General features: G+C 30.5%; 2 protein-coding genes across 2 annotated transcripts; one reads left to right on the forward strand and one right to left on the reverse strand.

Annotated features, from left to right (window-relative positions):
* Nucleotides 1-519: 519 nt before the first annotated feature.
* LOC131932475 (ankyrin repeat and MYND domain-containing protein 1) lies at nt 520-15,961 on the forward strand (the record flags this gene model as incomplete). Its single annotated transcript, XM_059289384.1, is given in 19 exon segments — nt 520-683; nt 1,653-1,880; nt 2,332-2,426; nt 3,003-3,149; nt 3,389-4,063; nt 4,627-5,282; nt 6,016-6,187; nt 6,470-6,610; nt 6,761-6,862; nt 7,136-7,243; nt 7,835-7,966; nt 8,625-8,732; nt 9,211-9,376; nt 9,713-9,875; nt 10,403-10,483; nt 11,960-12,114; nt 12,617-12,717; nt 13,618-14,031; nt 15,106-15,961. Coding segments are annotated over 18 exon segments (3,750 nt in total). The 5' UTR covers nt 520-683; nt 1,653-1,669.
* Nucleotides 15,962-16,809: 848 nt separating this feature from the next.
* On the reverse strand, nt 16,810-21,703 carry LOC131932476 (alkaline ceramidase 3; the record flags this gene model as incomplete). The annotated part of the gene is given in 9 exon segments (XM_059289385.1): nt 16,810-17,479; nt 17,797-17,842; nt 18,322-18,420; nt 18,709-18,810; nt 19,148-19,203; nt 19,377-19,412; nt 19,707-19,788; nt 20,484-20,536; nt 21,651-21,703. Coding segments are annotated over 9 exon segments (596 nt in total), but the record flags the coding sequence as incomplete, so codon positions are not given.
* Nucleotides 21,704-22,156: the final 453 nt, after the last annotated feature.

The following is a 22,156-nucleotide window of genomic DNA, read 5'->3' on the forward strand; positions in this document are numbered from 1 at the left end:
CAAAAAAATTGTGCGGATGATATACTTACTAATGAACTTCGTCGAGCCTAAATAAGTTTACTTATTATTTCATCAACGGAATTTTGTTTGCTACTTTCAATCATAAAACATCTAATAACGGAACTCAATAAATATTGTTTTATCTGGTTCTTGTACCACAGCAAATACATGGGCCTAAAATTGATTTTTTTTTCAATTAAAGGGATTGTACTCTAATTTACTTAAAGTTTATGTTTATTTCATTAATTTCCCTTCGACCTCATTATGCCGATATTTAGATCTATGACTCATTGAATGTTCATTTTAAAGCATTCTGAATTGATAGTTTTAAAATGTTACTGATTAATGATGGTGATCGATCTTGTAAAAATTAACAGATTTTAGACTGATAATGTCAAAAAGTCTTTATTAATTCTCGGAAGGCTAGAGAGATGGCGATGGTCTTTGAACATCTTAGGCCAAGCCGAAGCATTTTCAACAAAGAGTAACATCCCTTGTACTGTTGCTTGGCAACGTGGAGTCAAAATGGCGACATTGTTTTTCATAACATGAGTACTTCGCTAGTTTTTTGCTAGATGAAATACCTTTTCATATTTTAAAAATCATTAGGTTTCAAAAATGAAAAATATATTTGAAATGCCAATAGTTTAAATTTTAGACGGAACCTTTACTTTAAACCGAAGGTATGAAGGAAAGATGAAGGAAGGAAGGAAGGACGGTTGTTGAGTTCAAGTTGTGTTGTGTTGTTTTTTTTAGTCAAAATTGTAAAAAAAAAAAAAAAACGCAGGCCATAGGCTCTGTGACAGTGACAACGTTGCTACTCTCAGTATATTCAGTTTTGAGTCTTTCTTTTGTCTGTTTGTATTAATTATATATTATATAGAGTTTAGAGTAGGACTATTTTATATTTCATTATTTTGGCTCAATAAATAATTAGGTAATCTATCGGTTTGTTTTAGGTACGTAAAATCGCCCGCGACTAGTAATGTGAAAAACAGGTGACTCCTTAAATTTTAATAATTATTTCACATTTTGATGAGGATTTATGTTTTGAAAAATACAAAAATGTTTCCTTGTTTCATTTATGTACATGTTTTTAAAAAATTTCAGTAATAAATGAAGAGTAGCGATGCTTTCATCAGATGCAACCATGCTCATTTACTGTAGCAGCCATCTTGTTCAAGTTTTATTTTGTTAAATTTATAGCGAAGATTCAGGGGAAGCCACTTTATTTTACAAATGGCTGCTGTTTATATAGCAAATCTTGCTCTCAAACACTGCTGTTTAAAGTTAATTTCTGGCCTACATTGATATATTTAGCCATTGATTTAGGTTTATTATTCAGTTATCTAGAATATTTGACACAGATAATTCACAATATACTTCTATTAAAGCCTTGACAATGAGGTAACTTTTTCCTACATTACTAGCCGCTGCCGATTTTACGTACCTAAAGCGATAGATTACCAATAATTAATATGTATTACTAATTTTAGTATGCCTAATTTAATAGGCTAATAGATCTTCTAATATTTAAATTAAATTAATTTTTTAAAATTATATATTACTATGATTAGGAAAGATGTGTAAGGTATCATAAGGTTGGTAAAGTTAAATTGTTGATGTTCAAACTGACTTATTATCTAAAATAGAAAATAAACAATCAGTAATGGCCACAGAAAGTATGCATCGCTTAAGTACTGCAGCATCATTTAAAGAAGATGAATTGGAGGATCATCAGATTTCTGTTGAATATGAGTCAGGAGCAAAGTTTGAAGGAAGAGTCATAAACCACAAACGTGTTGGAAAGGGAACTTTTGTGTGGCCTAATGGGTCAAAGTATGAAGGAGATTATGCTGATAATCAGAGGCATGGCATTGGTAAGTGCACAATTTAAATTCATTTTAAAACTGAATACAAATATTTATACACATTTTTTTTTAATGTTTATTCTAAAAATACAAGGCCTATTTGGCAATTCATCATGGTTGTTTTGTATTGAAGACAACTGGGTTTTATACCAATTAGATAACCTGTAGTTCATTGTGGAAATTGTAAAATGTTTATGTTTTATATAAATAAATTTGAAGTTAACATTTTGATTGGTTTTAAGAAAAAAGTTTTTCGGGTCTTCATGATATGATAATTGTTTGATTGTAGAACTTTTGGGTTAATTTATTAACTTTTAAATTTCCATTTTTGAAAAAATAAATAAACCAACTGAAAAATAAGTAAACACATTTGTTTAAAAAGTTGACCTCAGGTTTTTCAATGTTTTCTACTCATATTTTAAAGCTTACAAAAATAAACTCATTCATATAAAATGTGTAGGCACCCAACATTGGAGTGATGGAAGTTATTACACAGGAGAGTTTGAACATGACTTGAGACATGGCAGGGGCAAGATTGTGTGGTCCAATGGGGAGGTAAGCATGCATTTTCCTTTAGGTTATGTTCCTTTACATTAAAGCTGCTTATCTTAACATTATACACATCTGTTAGAATTTTAAAAGGTGATAATAAACTCATTGATTAACACTACATTATGAAAGCACATGGTTACTATATTTTAAAAGTCCTGAGTTTGAGCCCCCTGGCCCATTAGCTGGAACAGCAATCTCTCATGTAGAGAAAATGCAGAAATTAAACCTTTTTGGAAGCTCCTGTGACACAACTGATGCCAAAATGGCTACATCGGCAATGTGTAGAGAGAGGAGGGCCTTAAATATGGGCAAAATGTTTAGTTCTTCTAAACTTACTAATCAGGCTTAGTGCTTTGAATTCCAAGGCACAATTATTCAATCATCTTTCAGATTATGGAGCCAATTATTTATTTATACAGACACTAGTAGTTGTAATGCTCTGCAGTAACAAAAAATATAAACCTGAATCCTTTTTTAAAATTTATTTGTTTTATTCCATTTTTAGTTATAAGATATATATGAGGGTTAAAAATAGTGTCATTTTATAGGGGACTAATATTTTGCTTTTTGCTTCTGTAGAGTTACGAAGGAATATTCTTTAAAGACAGACGGCATGGTAAAGGCACATACCAATGGCCTAATGGCTCATCCTACTCAGGAACATTTTATATGGACAAAAAAGAAGGCTATGGGACTTTTGTATTTGAGAATGGAGATGTATTTCAGGTAGATTAACAGGGCAGTTTTATTCATAATTTTTTTTTTCTTGTAAAAAGTCCAGTTTTGTATTGAGGTTGTTTATTATGCTACCTGTGAATCAAGGTAAGGATTAACTTCCGGTTTAGTGTTGCATAATTTCTTTTTCTTAAAGACTCTATCTGTTAATATTTTATAGTTTGGATTATGTACATAACTTTCTTTGAAATCTCATTATTATTTTAACAATGATTTCTCTTACCCTACAGGGACTGTATAAAGAAGATGAGAGAGAAGGGCCTGGTGTAATCACCTACCAAAACGGCCAAGAAGATGTGGGATTATGGAGTGGGGAAAAACTTATAAAACTCTGCTCACCTATAAAAGGAGCATTTACCTTGAACTCCTGCCCAGAGTTTGACTTTAAACCTGAGGAAAATATTTCTTACATTGACATGTCAGAAAAAGATGATACCGGTTCAACCATTGATCATATTTTGAACCCCAAGCTGGCCTTTGATTATATGCCTAAGCCTAACCTGAGCAACAGAATTCAGGAAATTTTAAGCCCTGCTTTGGATTCCCGAAGCCTTGCTGTCAACCGTAAAGCATTTGATGCTGAGTTTTTCAAAAACTTTTCACAGCAATCAGAGACAGCTGATAAGGTTGTAGCTTGGAACGCCACACCATCATTGATCGCTTTACAAAAACACACCATCCGGCACTGTGATGGGGCATCCAGTGTTCAGTTTGATGTGGAGTCTGTTCTAAAATTAGATAGGTCAAAGTTCAAAGGCAAAGGGCCACTAGAGAGGCAATCTGAGGAGCTGATAACAGCCGCTGCCAAAGGAGATGCATCGAGAGTGGAACTGCTGCTGTCTTCTGGACAGGTGCATCCTGATGTAGCGGATAGAGATGGATACACCCCACTAATTGGAGCAACAGTAATAAATCCTTTTTTTATTATTTAAATTAACGTATTAAAGATGATAAGTAGGTTAGTTAGTGGAATACAAAGATGTGCATTAATAATGATATAATTCAAACATGAACTTATTGAATACAGTATTTTTTTTATTCTGTTAGTATATATATTATCAATTTGTTAAACTATCCTAAAGAGTCATCTATTAACAGTGTTACTCAACTAGGGAAAGGGTGCATAGACATTTATGACAATACCATAAAGGCTTTTTTCTTTAAAAAAATGATGCTAGAATTATCTTAATTTAGGACAAGGATAGAATTTAGTTATATCATTTAGGAAATAGGGGGGAAATGGATATTACGATGAGGTTTGATGGTTGAGATAAATTTGGCTTTACTTGTGTTATGTCATTGATTGACAAATGCTAAAGTATTTTACTATGATTTAACCATTTTTTTTTTCATTATATTCCAATCTTTTAAAATCCATACCTAAGTTTCCATTAGCATTTAAAAACATACTTTATACATTGTGCCTCAGTTTACTCGTTTTCATCTAAATTTTTTTTTTTTAATGCAGGTAAACTGGCACATAGATGTGATAAATATTCTTTTAAATCAAGGTGCAGACGTCAACAAACTTAGTGACGAAGGGTGCTCTGCCCTTGCTGCTGGGGCCATCTTCTATTACCCCATTGAAGGGTTTACATACAACATTGCTGAGAGATTCATGAAACCTCTTCAAGACATCCTCAAGTCAACTCTAAAGCCAGAGACACAGCCTAAGGGTATATTAGTAAACACCAAAGAACGAAGAGTTAGCCGGCTTAACCAGATTAACCGGATCAGGTCACAGTCAGTTGTATCGGCCCCAATCAACCTCGCGTCTAAATCTGTCTCGTTAATGGAACAAACGTCTACTTTAGACGAGCCTGTCGATAATGAGGAAATTTCAAATCTCCTAAATGAGAATTCTCAACCTAGTCCTGATGAAGATGCTGATTCCGCCTACGGTGGTGAAAATGACATCCAAGGAGATGATAGTGAAAAAGAAAGGAATGAAGAGGGAGAAGATTTTGAGTCAAACCACAGTATCAGGAATTACCATATAGAAGTCTCGGAGCAATTGGTGGAAAGGTGTGCCACACACCTGAGTCAGAACGAGCGAATTATTAGCAGAGAGGCTTCTGAAGTTGGTGAAGGGAAAGCCAGATTTTTAGCCATCCAGTTATCCCAGTAAGGAACTTTATTTTCCTTTATTTTTAATGTCTCCATTTTAACACACTTTTAATTGATACACTTTTGCTCTTATGGGATGGCATGGTCTAGAGGTAGAGCACTACATTGCTAACCCGAAAGTCTCAAGTTTGAATCTGGGTTCAGTAAAACATCCCTGAGTCCATCCAACTCTGATGGGTACCTAACTCACATTAGGGAAAGTGAAGGTGGCAAGGCATAGTGCTGACCACAAAATCTCTTCAAATGCTGAGGTCACATGAGCAGGTGAACTCTACTTTATTTGCCCCATGGATCATCAAGCTCAAAAAGGGAACTTTATTTTTTACTGTTGCTCTTAATCAAAAAAGTATCATGAATTTAGATGTAAGTCTTGAAGATAATTTTAGTTTTTATTGCTTTTTTGTATTTAAATTTTTTCAGTATGGTGTATTTATTAATAATTCAGGATAAGGGTTAGATGTTTTTTGGCTGAGATACAGATTCTGATTGTATGGTTTAAGATACTAATGTGACTATGTCAAAAGATACTTGTTTAAGATGATCTGGGGTTTATAAAAATATTTTCCAACTGAATGATTTATTGTCCTTTATACTGTTGCTTGCAAGAAAGTATTTGAAAGTTGTTTTTTTTTCTTAGGATTTCTTTCAAACAATTTAAAACTAAGTAACTCTGTTATTTCTGACTCGATTGAAAAAAATAATGTAAATGATGTTGCATAATATTTTGCAGGAATGAAAGAATGAAAGAAACTTTGGATCTTCTTCTAAGAAGAGGTGCTGACCCTAATGCATCCTTTGTACCAATGCCTGTTTTATTTTTTGCCATAAAGTCTTCTGATGTTGACATGGTTAAACAGCTTCTTCTCAAGGGAGCTAACCCAAATACAAAACTAGGAAAAGAGGTACCCATTCTGTTTATTTCAAATTTTTATACCTAGAATAAATAATTTAAATATTATATTTAAAAATATAAGTTTGATAATAAAATTGAAAACTAAGTTTAATCACAAACAGATTAAACACCCTGCTAATGTTCTTTTTTTGCCTGAATGCAAAAAATTGAAACCTTAAGTATTTTATTTAAACAACCTCTATTTAATTTTGTAATAATTATTTTAAATTATTACGAGCCTGCTGGATTATACATGGCAACTATGTTTCTAAAAAATACAATTTGTTTACAGAGAGGCGGCCTGTATCCCCTACACATATCCTGTGCCATAACTGGGGAGGAGGGAATACAAATCACAGAGCTACTTCTAAATGCACTGGCTGACCCAGATGCCAGGGCTGAGGAAGATGACTCTTTTTTAAATAGAAATCTGGTAACATTTATTGTTTCTGTATTTTTTTGTTTTAACTTTCTTTCCTTATTATTTTTTTAATCTTTCAAAACACACATTTTACTATCTACTTTTCTGTGCAATTTGTATGGTATAATCAATGCAATACAACAAAAAGTATTTATTTTCAAGGAAGAAGAGTGGTTAAAAGATCCCATATCAGAGGAATCAAAACAACTTCTAGGAGGAAGGACAGCTTTGCAGATTGCGTGTGCCAGGGATGATAATTATAAAGTAAATACAAAATAAGTAACTTTTATTTACAAAGTAATTGATTTTTTTTCTATAATACATTATATTATTTTCAAAATACTTATATCATTTCTTTTTCCTGTTCTAAAATTTCAAATCACATGGAATTGGTTCAAAATCTTATTTTATTAGGCACCTAAACTCAAGTCTGGGCTGATAAAACAATTGTGTTTTTAGTTTTAGATAATGAAAATGATAACTGAACTAAAGCAAACATTTTTATTTAATAAACATTTTCTTAAATGCCATGTACAGAATGCAAGTCGAGTTGTCAGGCTGCTTCTAGAACACAAAGCCAACTCCAGCTTGATCTGCAATGGCTTCTCTGCCCTTGCCCTTGCTATTGCCAGTGGTAATGATCTGGTAAGTTATTTAAATCATTTTTCTGAAGAAAAAAAACTTACGGCACTTGGTGTTCAAAGTCAATACTCATCTTTTTTAGTTGTTATTAAATGTAAAAATTTGTTTTTCTGAGTTCAATATTCAGAAACTTAGTTAGACATCTTTCAAATTAATTATATTATTTTCACATAACACCTGTTTTTTTTTTGGGTATATAATTTTTGTAAGCCAAACTGTGTTTTTTTTCTTGTTTTGATTTTTAATTTATTAATGAGTAATGGGAAATTAGTTTAAATTACCCAGGGTCTACAGAATGATGAAATATGTATTTTGCAGACATGCATCCGAATTTCACACTTGTTCAAACTAGATGGCATGTTATGTTTTTAAGAAATAACATTTAATGAGATATCCCATTACTGCATTAAAATCAACAATAGTCTACTTTGCTGACTTAAATATTTGATTGTTGCACTATAATACTGAATTCTTTACAAGTTATAACTTCTTAAAATGGCTTCTTTTATACTCATAAAAAATACTAAATATCCCTTTTTTAGCTTATAATAATCTTAAAATGAAAAGCTTACAATCTTAACATGTAATGTGCAGGCCATTGATGAATTATTGGCCTTTGGTGCTGACCCCAGCCTCCCATTGACCCACGGGGTAGGCAGTGCTTTGTGTGTAGCTACAAGCACTGAATACGAGCATCAGAGAAGCATCCAGGCCAGGGTACAGCTGGTGAGTCCGTCCACACTTTTCTCATTTGTTCAAGTTTTTGATGACTATTGTTGTAGGTAATGTCAGCTTTTATAGTCAGTAGAGTTTTAAGTTTTTTATGACTATTGTTGTAGGTAATGTCAGCCTTTGAAGTCAGTGGGGTAGAGACTTGGGTTAGGCTTAACATTGATAAGTTGGTAGAGTTGGTACATTTTAGAGTAAGGGCATGGTGTTATGATTGGTGGTTCAGTGTTCAAGTATAAAGTTGAGTTAGTAATTTCCTGCTTGCAAAAGGAAATTTACCAATTTACCTGCTTTCAACAGATAAATAACATTAACATGTAATCAAAAGCAATTTCAGAATTTTGTTAAATTGGTCCCCCATAACATATGTGACACGCTGTGATAATTAAAATTTTGAAATTAAATTAAATTAATTACATGATCAGTAATCAGTTAGGCAAATCTAAGACACCAATATTTTGTCCAGGCTCTTTATTTATGGTTTGTATCAACCAGAATAAATAATCAACATATAAATGTACTAGCTTTAACATAATTAGTAAATTTTTTGTTTATTAAGACCTGACAACAACCAGAAGAAATATAAAAGTTAAAATCTAGAATAATAAATTAAACTACATTAAACATTTTATGACTTTTATTTTTATGCTTGTAGGTTGATAAACTAATCAAGGCAGGGGCGGATGTGCTGGCTCCAATTCTAATAGGACCAAAGCGTCAAGTGGGCACAGCCGTTGACTATGCTTATTACATGTTTAATCAGGTGAGTTACTGTGTAAATCAATGTCAGTGTGTAAATAAATGTTCACATCACTTTTCATTGTGGCATTTGTGTTATTTTGTTGTTGTGTTGAATTTTGTTGTTAATAAATGTAGTTTAATTCTGCTCGACACATATTTTCATTAAAGTATAAAATATTTTTTATAATTTTAGATTTAGGATATTTAATTTAAAACTGTCAGCTTTAAAAATATTTATGAAAAATTACCTAGGACCTATTATTTTTTTTAATGTTAGATGGCATGCATAAAAATACTGTATTTTTTTTTTCACTATTTAATCATCAATTCACTGTTGATTGTTGTCAAGTATATGTCATTTCTTGTAAATATTTCCATCACCATGGTCATACAAAATTTTATGATACTTTGTCTCTACAAAAGCTGGTTTCACATACAGATTTCACTGTTGTGTTGTTGTGTTGTTTTAAATCACAAAATTGACTTCACAATTTGTATAGGATCGTAGAATTGCACATATGCCTTACCATGCACTAACTCATGCTGAACGTGAAACGTATAATGCACGTCGTAAATTGCTTGGTCACATTGGTGATATCATGCGCATCAAAGCAGTTGAGAGAGAGAAAAAAAGAAATGTTATTATAGAAAAGGAGGGAATCAGATGTAAGTTGTCTTATTTCAGAAAAAAATATTATTTTTATCATCACTATAACATTTCATCTGCTTAAATATAGCTATACATAAAAGGAAAGCTTTAAAATGAGAATTTCTATAAAATTATCTATAATTGAATATTATTTAAAGTTATATTGTTTTGTTGTCAGTTTATTAACTAGAATTCATATTACTTTTTTGTGTTAAAAAGAAAGCTTTAAAATAAAAAAAATATATAAAATTGTATATAATTAAAAGTATTATAAATTTTCATTGTTTGGTTTGTGTACTAATGAATAATTAAGTTTAAATGGCTAATTTTTCTTTTGTTGTTTTGATCTGAAGGCCAGAGTGCTAGCACCAACTTTGTTTACATTGGTGCTGGCGCTAAGCTGCCACCTGGTGTCAGGTCAAGGTATGCATCAGCTCACCAAGACCAAAATCAGGTTGTATTTGACCCCACACTAGGGCAGGGTGAAGGACAGAGTAGAGCATCAACACCAACAAAGTGAGTCTTTGTCTTGTGTCTCAGACTTGAAATTTTTCCAAAAGTTTGTGTGCTCTATTTTTTAAAAATATCTCATAGCATAAATAAAATAATTTTAAAAAAAAACACTAATAAAAGAAAAATTAAATGAAGACAGTTTTTTTTCCTTCTGACCATTTTAGCAAGATTTATCATCATCTTTTTATTCTAACTGTAGTTCAAATTTTATTTTACTTTGTGTGTGTTTCTAAATTAATAATTGAATGTCATTGAAACGATCATGTTACATTGTTTTTAACAACTTATCATTTAATAATATACAACTTAAAATCCCACTTTTAAAGACATAAATTTAAAAAAAGATAATCTATTACCGTAACATAATTGTTTATATTATATTTTATTATAAAATGTTGTGTTTAAATCCATATATTTTTTTAACCAAATAAGCTATTTGACATCAAAGGTATTTCTAATTCCACTTATTTAATAATTTAGTGTATGTATATATAATTATACATGTACTGGTTGTAATGGTCAAAACCCAGGTCAGGTGTCATTGTTATAGAGGGCGTGGATGCTAAACAGATTAAGAGTTTGACCCGTAGCCGGTCAAAAACCCCAGTGAGGTCAGCCATTGAAAAACATAACTTGTGTAACTGCTTTATACTCTCTATTACACATATGTATGAATATGTATAGTACAATGCCAGTATCCTAGACTTCTCAGTATTCCTGCAGATTGTTCAAGAGTAGTTTTTTAAAGTAAAAATAATGCTTTTTTTTTTTAAATAAAAATGTATAAATATTTACTTGAACATCCAGATTATAGTAATTCAACATCCATTGAGCTTCAAGTTTAAATTCTGCTGGTGCTATTAATTTCCTACTAGAAATAATCCCTTTGGCAGCCCATGTTTCTATCTCCATGGTTTTGGTTAAATCTTATATTACATTATATTACTGTAACACTCATTATATAGTAATTTTTAAAATTTAACAATAAGATTTTAAAATAATAACAAAAAAAAAATTTTTTTTTTTAAACTGCTTTAATTTTGCATTTTATTTCATTTTATTTCTAATAATTTTAATAATTTTTTTTTTATTCTGATATTAGATTGCAATATAAAGAATGATTGTATTTTAAAATGTTGTATGAAAACATAAAAATGTGGATGCATGAATGTCAGTACATGAAAACATATTTTAATATAAATGTTAGTTTGCTAGATATTACAATACTTCAAAATGATACTTTATTAGTAGATGCTAGCAGTGTTTTTCCCAGACTTTTTTCTCCAGGGTGGGGATTTTCTGTGGGCTCACACTGGTAAAAGTATACGTTTTCTTTATAAATTCCATTTTGTTCGGAGGGGGGGAGGGAGAAGGCAACTTTCTTCAGGTGGCCAGAGCCCCCAAGGTTGAAGCCTGGAAGAAACTCTGGATGCTAGTATTTTAAAAATGTATATCTCTTTGTGTCATTATTATTTATCTTATCATTAACATAGACTTTATTCCATATATCCTATTCAACTATTTCATTGTAAATTATTACGCTGTCATTATGTAAATAACATATGATGTTACTTTAGTAATATGTTATGTATATTGTATGTTATATCTATGCACATTCTATTTATTTCACTTTATTACAGATACAAAATCACATAAATTTTTTATTTCTCCAAGAAAATCTAAAATAAATTTTCAAAATGTTTACTACAATTATAATAGACCTTAGAATTTTTGTTAAAGTGAAAAAAGTGTTGATTATATTTATGATTATAAGTTGAGCTTTTGATAGAATCTGTTTTAAAATTCGTACATTGTGACTTTTGAATTTACTCTATCTTCTTTTTTAAAAGACAACATTGTGTTTTTGTTGAAAGATAAGGCTGCATAACTATGATTTAAATTTCTTTATTTCAAAAACTTCTTGGCAGTTCTAAAACATATTTACATTACTTTTCAAAATTTAATTTTTTTTTACAAATGCTACACATATAATCTTGTAGTAAGGTTAATTTTTAAATTAAATGTTCAATCTTTTTACTAGCCTATGATTATAGCATGGATGTTAAATTAACTATGAATTCTTGCAGAAAACCATTGTTCAAATATTGTTACGAGTGTGGACGTTCAGTGGGAGTACGCCTGGTTCCATGTACAAGGTGTAAGGAGGTCTACTACTGCAGCAAGGCTTGTAAGATGAAAGCATGGAATTCCAGACATAAAGAAGAATGCATAAGAATTGGAGGTAAATAAAATATTTGTAAAATATATGTAAATAAAAATGATCATCGCCAAATACTTAAACAAACTTGCAGCTGATAGTTCAAGTTTATATATAAGATCGATATCTCAGTTTGACATGTTATTTAATTTATTAAAGTCCTAATTTTTTCAAAAATTGAATTTTAGCCAAGTCTGATTAAATGTAATTTGTTAAATAACTGGGAAAAACACACAAGTGGATGTGTTATAATTTTAAATGAAAAAAGTTGAGCATGACATTATATTATCTATTTTCTTTTGTTTCTAATATGGTCTGAGCACAGCTTTTTTAAAAGTTACCATAGTTGACTATGTAGTTCAAGTTTTTTATTGTATTACCATGTATGCTTTAGTTAAATTTGATCCTCATATTATTTTATTACAAGACACATTTTGTTAAATTTGATCCTCTATATTATTTTATTACCACACATGCTTTCTTTAAATTTGATCCTGAATTTTATTTGACTCTCACGTATCACTAGGCCACTCCAGAAGTCCTAGCCCCAAACACAGAGGTGACAGCCCAACTGCTGCCACTGTAGCTGAGAGAAACAAGAAAACTGCCGGGTCTCAGAAGATTCTTGTAAGTCACACCCACTTCTTTTCAGCAGTTTGTCTAAGCAACACTATTAAAATCCTCTCCTTTCAATTATGTCCCTAAATATTAACCAGAGTGAAACAGAATACAAATATTTGTTGTTTTTTTCAAAATTAAAACGTTTCTGCTGAAAAAGAAAGAGTAATTTTTCATTATGTAAAGAGTAATACAAGCATCTAATTTAAAAGAATTTTGTTTTGTTTGAAAAAAATATTTGTGAAAGTCTTTTAACAAGTTCCAACTTGATTCACCTTTTTGACTTCATCAGGCAGACAAGTATGTAGGTATACACAATTTTATGCATGAGATTGTGGGTTAAAGAAGTTGATGGTTTGCACTGTCTCTGTCGTTATATGTTTCAGCTTGTTGGTTTTAATATTTTAAATCTTGAACACTAGTTGGGCCTTCATCTAAAATTATGTATCTACTGATTTTAATATTGTTGTATACATAAATGGAATGTGTTAAAATCACATAGGTTAACAAATAAATTCAGAAATTTTCACATATTCACTAATTTAAACTTTGTCATTTTAGTTACAACAAAGGGATTTTAAATTAAAAATCTCACTTATCTAACATTTATTTAGCAAAAACCTACTTTTTCAATTTGTAATATTTTAATTTCACTTTAATTATTTTCTTTTAAATCTATGAAATGAACACAGTGTGATGTAAGTTTTGATTGTACAGCTCCAAATTAATTTAATTCAAATCAACGGATTTGCTTCACACACAAAAAACATGTCTTATTTTTATTTAAACAAGTAGCAACACAAATTTACTGATTAATTATTTATTTTCATGAATTATTTTTAAATCGGCACACTGTATCACCATGTAAAATTAGATTTGTTAAGTTTGTGTACTAATGACAACTTACAGGCTTCAGGAAGAAGTGTGAAAACTAGAGCCAGATCTTCCTCAAGTCATAAATCTTCTGAAAACGAAAGCGTTCGGTATAACAAATCTGATTCTTATATTGAAAATGATCAAAGTGAAATTGACGAGGAAAGGGAGAGAAGCTGGCATAGCAGAAGTAACTCAGAAATGTTGTCTAAAAATGGATCAGCAAACTCTGGAAGCAGATTTGGGTCAGGGAGTTTAAACAACAAAAGTTCTTCAAATAGAAATAAAAGAAATAAAAAACAAGGAGCTCAATTAAATTCTAATAATAAAAAGCAATTAGTCAAAGGGAGAGTTACAGGATCTCTGATAAAGGATGGCAAATTAGATTCTACTGTGTACAGGAGAAGTAATAAAATCATATTGCCTCCCCTCAACGCATCAAAAAATAATGTAAGATTTATCTTGTTTGGTGCATGGCAGCTAACAGTTTAAAACTTCTGCATGACTAGGTCAAGCTAATACATTAATGGCGGTTCTGTATCATCACTAGAATGGGTTGCTCTTGTTTTTATGATTGTCTTTAACCAAATATAGGTGCACTTTTTTTGCAGGGATTTTAACATTTTGCTTCCACATTTAATTAACAACAAACTGGAGATATAATTTTTAATATTAGATGTGTAATCACATTTTTGTTCAAATTTGATTAATGTGTTTATTTCTGCTGTTAGTAGATTTCATTATGTAAATTTACAACGTACTCTATAGATAGCCTATTCCAAAAAAATGGTTAAGCTTTGAAAGTTTTTCTTAGTTGACTTCAAGATAAAATCTTAAATTTGAAACTTTTAAAAGTTTTTTTTTTAAATTATCGCTACAAAAAATATCATTTCAAAAACAATATTTAAATAAACATGTGTTATCCTATTATTTCTCACTCATATTTGTACATTATTGTTGGAAACAGGTGCATTTAATTCATAACAATAAATAATTACTAAATACTTACATCTTTCCGCTAATGGCTATTTGGTGTGGTGAAAGAAAGAAATCAATTAACTTAACCAATCAGGGGTTATTTTTTTTTTTTATTCTACATCTTTTGATGAGATTGTTTTATTCTTATAATTTACTAAATAAACTTTTAAATAATCCTAAAAAAGTATTTTTCTAGTCGTTGACCAGTATTTTAAATAACATGTGTGGTGATGTTTCTCACTTTTTCTAATCTTCAACATTAATTTTTTTTAAATATTATTAATATTTATTTACCAAATCAGTACTTTAGATTAATGATTCTTAGTAATGAAATGTAAAATATTTTTTTTTTATATTAGAACCATATTACTCATGTATTTTTATATCTTTAAATTGTATTTTTATATCTTTAAATATCAACTCAAAAAGGCCTTCTTCTTAGATCATGTATTATTTGTATATAATTTCCTTCAAATGCTTTAAACCTACAAGTGCTGTGAAAAAATTGTCTTCTACTTTTTCTATTTCTTGTGCTTCAATTTACAGGTGCCAGTCAAAGGGCTAAGCAAGAGTGCTCAAGGGGAGAGAAAACAAGCTAAACATAAATTCAGAACTGGAAGTCCACCACACTATGACTATGTCTTCATTGATAATTATAGTCACAACTAGAAAAAAAGAAATTGTCCCATAAAATATAGAGAAAATTACTTTTGTAGATTAAATGGGCCTAGTTAGTGTCTGTATTACAAAATATTGTCATCATTTTTAATGTACATGTTTCAACAAAACAATGCATATATCTCAATGGAGATAATCTAAACAAATGCAGAGGTAAAAATGCAACAATAATTCTATTTATATACACACTTTTCTGAAATTATATAAGAATTGTTAATTTAAAATATGTAGCTGTACTGTATACCTTTCTGGACCTTTCATATTATCTGGATAAACTTAAACAAGATGAAATAAGTATGCCTCTCTCTTTCTAAGTTTTTTTTTCTTGCCGTTCTGTTTCTAGTGCCATTATTAAATTATTAAGTGAAATCTTTCTGCTCAATTACTGTGAATATGTATTGTATTTAATGCACCAATCATTTTATTTCCTGCACAGTATAATTTATTTATATAACTGCAATAAAACACTGCATTTTGTCTCATTCAGTATACATGGAAGATGAGATAAAACAAAGCTTATTTATCATTAGTTCTTTTAAAGAGTTTCAATAACTAATTTCAAAACAAAAGTAAGATTTTTTTATGTTGAATAGAATCTGTTTGTGAGCAAGTTGCAATGTAATTTTAATCGTAAGTTGCAAACATTTTTTAATAACTCATCTAAACAGATTTTTTAAAATTTTGATGTATCTACAGAAATCTTAATTATATTTTTAAAAATTTTGTTTTTTTTTATGTTAGATGTTAGTGTTAATTTTTTTGTCAAGCTCATAATTAAAGATAAATTTTTATAAACCACATTTTTTAACACCAACCTATAAGTTGTTTAATTAGAATGTTATTTAAAATCTACTGCCAATGGTCTTAATTGCCTATCGTTAAAAGCCAAACTCCATAATAGTATCTCGTTTGTTTATAAATATGTCAATGATTGGAAGGCAATAGAAATTTTATGGAACAAAACAAATAATTTTTTTTAATCAGAATTGGTTATCATCAGAAATAGCAAACACATTAAAAATGTGTTGCTTTTGAAATTTTTAATTAAAACTTCAATCCAACATCATGTGACTAATAAAGTAAATAATACAAGCTCAGGTATTGGGATCTATTCTACTGTGATATATTAAAGAGTTACAATTTACATTACAAAATGTTAAATTATTTAATATTATAATTTTCTAGTATAATAAAAACTGTATATATTGCTTTATTGTTTTATATCATGCTTATATTATTGTATAGTTTTAAAAGTGTGTTTATTGGGTAAGGTGTTTAAAAAAAATTGTCTTATAAATGTACACAGGTTGCTTGCCATATTTATATCCTTATCAGTATTTATTTTTGTTATATTTATAAATACTTTATAAATAAATTTTGTTAAATAGGCCCTAGATTATGATAAATTGTAAAAAATGTTACACGTCCTTTATAGTGAAGCACCCATTTAGAAATGCAATAAAAATCTGGTTTGATTTTTTATATTTGAGTTTTTTGTCAAGTCACTAAAGCAACAAAATTTCCACAAGCCAAAGTAGGTTTTATTTTCCTTTTTATTTGGAATGTGTTTTTTTACTAGCACATTATTTCATACAATACAATACAATGTGATCTATAAAATTGAATTATAAAATGAAATGTGATTTAATATAAATGTTATAGCAACTTTAAAAAAATAAATAATATGAAATGTGAATATATATATATAAATCAAATATTGAAATAATTGTGATCAAAATATTCACACACAACCATAAAAAAAGATATGTAGCATGGTAAAAAAAGGTGTTGGCTGAGATTAACATCACAATATGCTGGATTTATCGCTATGGTTTATCTGTTATACATATGACACAATTATATAATTTTAATTATCAGCAAGCACATAAACAGTAACAAAAACAACAGTCTAAATCTTCTAGTGAATAACATCAATACATTTATTTATATTATAATAATGCATTTCAATTCATTCATAATTTTTACTATAAATTATGCATCCAAAAAAACGTGGTAAAATAAAAAAATATGCTTAAAATACACTTTTAGATGACTAAAGGAACAGAACAAAAACGAAAAATAATTTTTTAGCAAAATGTACAAAAAATACTGAATTATAGAATTAATCCAAATAGATTGCATAAGTCAAATCATGGCTCTCAAAAATAATAGATTACATATTTATTTTATTATTGTTTTCTGTGGTGTCTGTAATAACATAAGGCCAAAATTCAAATACCAACTGAAAGAAAAATAAAAACAAACATTTAAATTATTGTGTCATTTTTGCTGTACTTAGTGGATATATATATATAATTTGTAAATATATATATATATATATATATATATATATATATATATATATATATATACATATATTTATATTTATATATATAGATAGATATATATATATATATATATATATATATATATTTATATTTATTTATATATATATATATATATATATATATATATATATATATATATATATATATATATATATATATATATATATATATATATATATAATGTATGTATTAAAGAAACAAATCAACAAACCTGAATAACTGGCTTCTTTTTTAGAAACACATATCTAGTGTGTAGCCTAAGTATAAAGAAAATTTAATTGCAAATAAATAGACAAGAATAAAGAGTTTTAAAATTATTTTAAACCAGGATTTGTATACATGCAATTAATAGTTTAAGGGATGGCATGGTCAGATGGTAGAGCTTGCAACCACTAACCCAAAAGCCTTAAGTTTGAATCCATGGCTTGTGTTAGTAGGACTTTCCTGAGCTTTGGTAGGTACATGACTCATCTTAGAGAAACTAAGGCAGCTAAATATAAAATAGTGCTGACCACACTATTCCCCCGTGTACCATGATTATTGAAACAGATGAACTCTACTTCATCTGCCCTAGGTTTTAAGACACAAATGGGGAAAGATGATAAATAATGAATTTATATCTTTGAAATCGTTAACAAAATGTCATTATAATATTAAACAGAATACCATCTTTTTGTTTTTGTGGAATATAAAAAAAAAATTCTTTTAAAACACTACACTTTATGAATTTACTTACAAAAATAAAAAGCCGAGATATGCACCAATGCCTGAAAAAATGTGCCACCATGCATGACACTCAAACAACATGCCTGTAGTCTGTGCAACCTTTAGAGATCTAAAACAATCCAGAAAAATGTGTTGATGTTATTTTTTTTATTTTGATTTGAAAGTTAAAGCATCAAATATTCACTGAGGGTCCACAGTTATGTTTGATAAAAATAATAGTTTAACTTAAAATAATACGCTGATCAGGTTTATAACTAGGACAGTTACCTATCATTAACAACTTTTTTTTAAAATCATTACAAAAAATATTCATATTTTTTTCTAGTGTTAAAAATGTAAATGTGTAAATATAATATTGTATACATGTCTCTTCAAAAGGGAGACTATCCTCACTCACTTAAGTTTATGGCAGTATAGGTTGTCCACATTCCATAGGATGAAACCAACCAGGTAACATAAAAACCCTAACATGTAAAGGGCTTTATTACATTCCATTGTTCTGAAATGACAAATTTGTCATAAGCTTCTAATATATACTTATAATTCCTTTTTGTATATAATACTAGCAATAATACCAATCAGACATCAGTCATAAAAAAAAGAGTAAAAAAGCACACAAATGTTTAAATCTGTCCCGCTTCTTGGCTTGTTCTTTGTTCGGTATTTATTTGGTTGTTTCCCTTTGCAAATTAAAGTTAGATAAATGGGGAGACAACCTGTGGACTTGAGTCCTAAACTAAAATTACGAACTTTTATTTACTTTTGTATTACTAAACTTTAAATAATTGCAGTAATCAATAATTGTAACGAAACTAGTAAATCTAAAAAATACTTACAATGCAATTTTAAATAGAAGAAAAATGACAATAACATTCAAAACACCATAAACTACCTGTAAAAACAATTATAAAAACGTCATTTTAATACATGAAATGTCTAATGAAGTAAAAAGATAGTGATACAGTTAATGTCCATTGGAATTTTTTTTTCCATTAAATCTGATATAGGGCCTATATACTGAAAAATAGAAAAAAAATCTAATATATATTACTATGTGTGAGTTACCTGGAAAAAAACAGGTAGGTTGATGAGAATGTGCATCTGAAAATAAATTATTTGTTGCTTAATAAATTGAAATCACTTTTTTTTTTTTTAAATTATTATTAAGTTATTTTGACACATCTGATTTTAATTATCTAATATTTGATTAATATTTACTACAGTAGGAGTATTTGCTTGCAAAAAAATGATATAGTAATTTTAATATCGATGTCACAAATATATTCATGAAAAAAAATAAAAGTCCTACAACATTTTTTACTGGACCAAAACGAATGTTTTAGAATTAAGTTGAAATAAATTTAAACTAAAAAAAAAGACGAAAAAAATACTTGCCAGAGTGACAATAGTACACATTGTAAACAAGGCCGCTTGAAGTTTTTTGTTTTCTATATTTGGCTTGCCTTTTACCATTAACCTTAAAAAGAAATGCTTAATTAGATTTCTCCTAACATTTTCTGTGTAATAAAATACTGAAACAGAAGTTCTTTGGTCAGAAAGAACATTTCTAGCTCTATTTTCTTGTAAATAACAAACTTATTGTAATTTTTAAATCACATCCATAATTATATAGGCCTAACACGAATTTCCAAACATTTTTCGCCTTGAGAACAAATGGGTTAATGAAGTAAAATTCATTTATTTCTTTGATCTACTTTTCCCAAGTCAGACGCAGAGTTTCTTCCAGGCACCTCTTCGGGGGGCCCATCCCCGAAAAAAAATTTCCGCCCCCCTCCCGAACGAAATTAAATTTATATAATTTATAAAGAAAATATATACTTTTAACAGTGTCCGCCCCCCTCCCAAGAAAGTCTAACGCCCCCCCCCCCCGAAAATTTCAAGTGCCCCCTCCCCCCCCCCCTCCCGGAGAAAAAAGTCTGAAAGAAACACTGGTCAGGCGCCCATTAGACCAGTGTGGACAGGAATGTCCTGCAGGAAAACACCAGAACCAAACTCGATTCTTGCAGGCCCGCAATTGAGTGCTTCACCATTCCACTCCATCAGCTCATTAAACTTAAGACCATAACCATTTTTAGCACCCCACCCGCTTTACCTGCCTCCAATAAGGACCATTTATAGTAACCCTATCATCAAACAATCGATAATACTTACGTTAAATAAATAAAACAAGTGCTGGCCCACAGCATCGGAACCTCATCCAACAGCTGTAAGGAAATAAAATTATATTATACTCAGAGGCGTAGCGAGGGGGGCGGGGGGGGGGGGCGGACCGCACCGGGTGACACCATTTAGGGGGGGGGGGGTGAAACCAAGGCAAAAAATAGCAAAATATATAGAGAAAAACTTGAGGGGTATGTGCAAATCGAAAGTTTGAGGGGGTGCAATCGAAAATTTGAGGGGGGGGGGGGGGGGCAAATCGAAAGTTTGAGGGGGGAGGAGTGCAAATCGAAAATTTGAGGAGGGGGGTGCAAATCGAAAGTTTGAGAGGGGGGGGGGTGCAAATCGAAAACTTAAAAGTTTGTCCCCGGGAAGGGTAGCTAGGCCTCTGGGGGTGACACCATTAAGTGCCGCACCGGGTGACACCCGACCTCGCTACGTCACTGATTATACTTATGTATAAATGAGCCCGTCAACCGACGGATATAAAAACTACACACATTTTTAAAACTAAAAAGTCATTTATTTGTTTCGTTTCACTGTTGTTCTCTTGTTCTGGGTCAGTTTTTTATTTGGCGGTTTTCATTTACTTAGTAACTCAAGCTACGCGCTTAGCCAATTGTTAAAGAATATAATTACTTAATGTAACTCATCATCGGGAATTATTAATTCTCACAAATTTATATTTCCCTTACTAAAGGCTATTTTTAATGAAGACTACCATACAGATAACCTTTCTTTTTGTTTAATTCAAAAGATGTAGCCTACGTATTTCAAGACCCAGACTTTTTCCTGGTTATGCTATCATAGCACTATCCACGACCCTAACTATAGTCCCAATCCAATGAGATTGTGCACATATTATACTAAACAAAATGCGACACTTTGACCCCCCCCCCCTTTCGTACAACATGAAGCAAAATATTTCCATCAGTCATCACCACCCATGTTAAATCTCGTTTTAATACCCCCCCCCCCCCCAATCCTATATAACAAGAATGAAATTAGGTCAACACGAACACGTTTTTGATACCCCCCCCCCTTTTTTTCGATATAATAAGAACTAAATGAGGTCAACAAATGAACACGTTTTTAATACCCCCCACTCCCACCCCCTCTCATTTGACAAGAACTAAATGAGGTCAAATAATAAACAAATACCTGCATGCTGTATCTGAGTGTCATGTGGAACAGCCATGATCCCAGTCCTATGGCTGGTAAACAAACACAATTTGTTAACATAATTAGCTTCAAAGTATTGCTACATGTAAGCTATATGTGGAACAGCCATAATCCCAGTCCTATGGCTGGTAAAGAAACACAATGCATTAACAAAATTAGCTTCAAAGTATTGCGAGATATAGGCCAAAAGCGGGTAAGGGTAAAAGTGTTAAAGTTCCCTTTCGAATATGACGGTCCCCCATGGGGTAAGAGAAGTAGAGTTCACCTGTTTCTGTGTCCTCGGCGTATGAAGAGATAGTGTGGTCAGCACCATGCCCAGCCGCCTTTACTTCACCTATTATGTGTTGGGTACCAACCTGCGCTGGGTATACTCAAGGACGTTCTACTTCAAAACTCTTAAGTTTGGATCTCGGTCCCTAAGTCCAACCAGCTCTGATGTACATTAGGGAAAGTAAAAGCGGCTGTGCTTAGTTCAGTCAAATATC

Source organism: Physella acuta, unplaced genomic scaffold (genome assembly GCF_028476545.2).
Source record: "Physella acuta isolate Inbredline_101_S28 unplaced genomic scaffold, ASM2847654v3 ptg002184l, whole genome shotgun sequence".
NCBI lineage: Eukaryota > Metazoa > Mollusca > Gastropoda > Physidae > Physella > Physella acuta.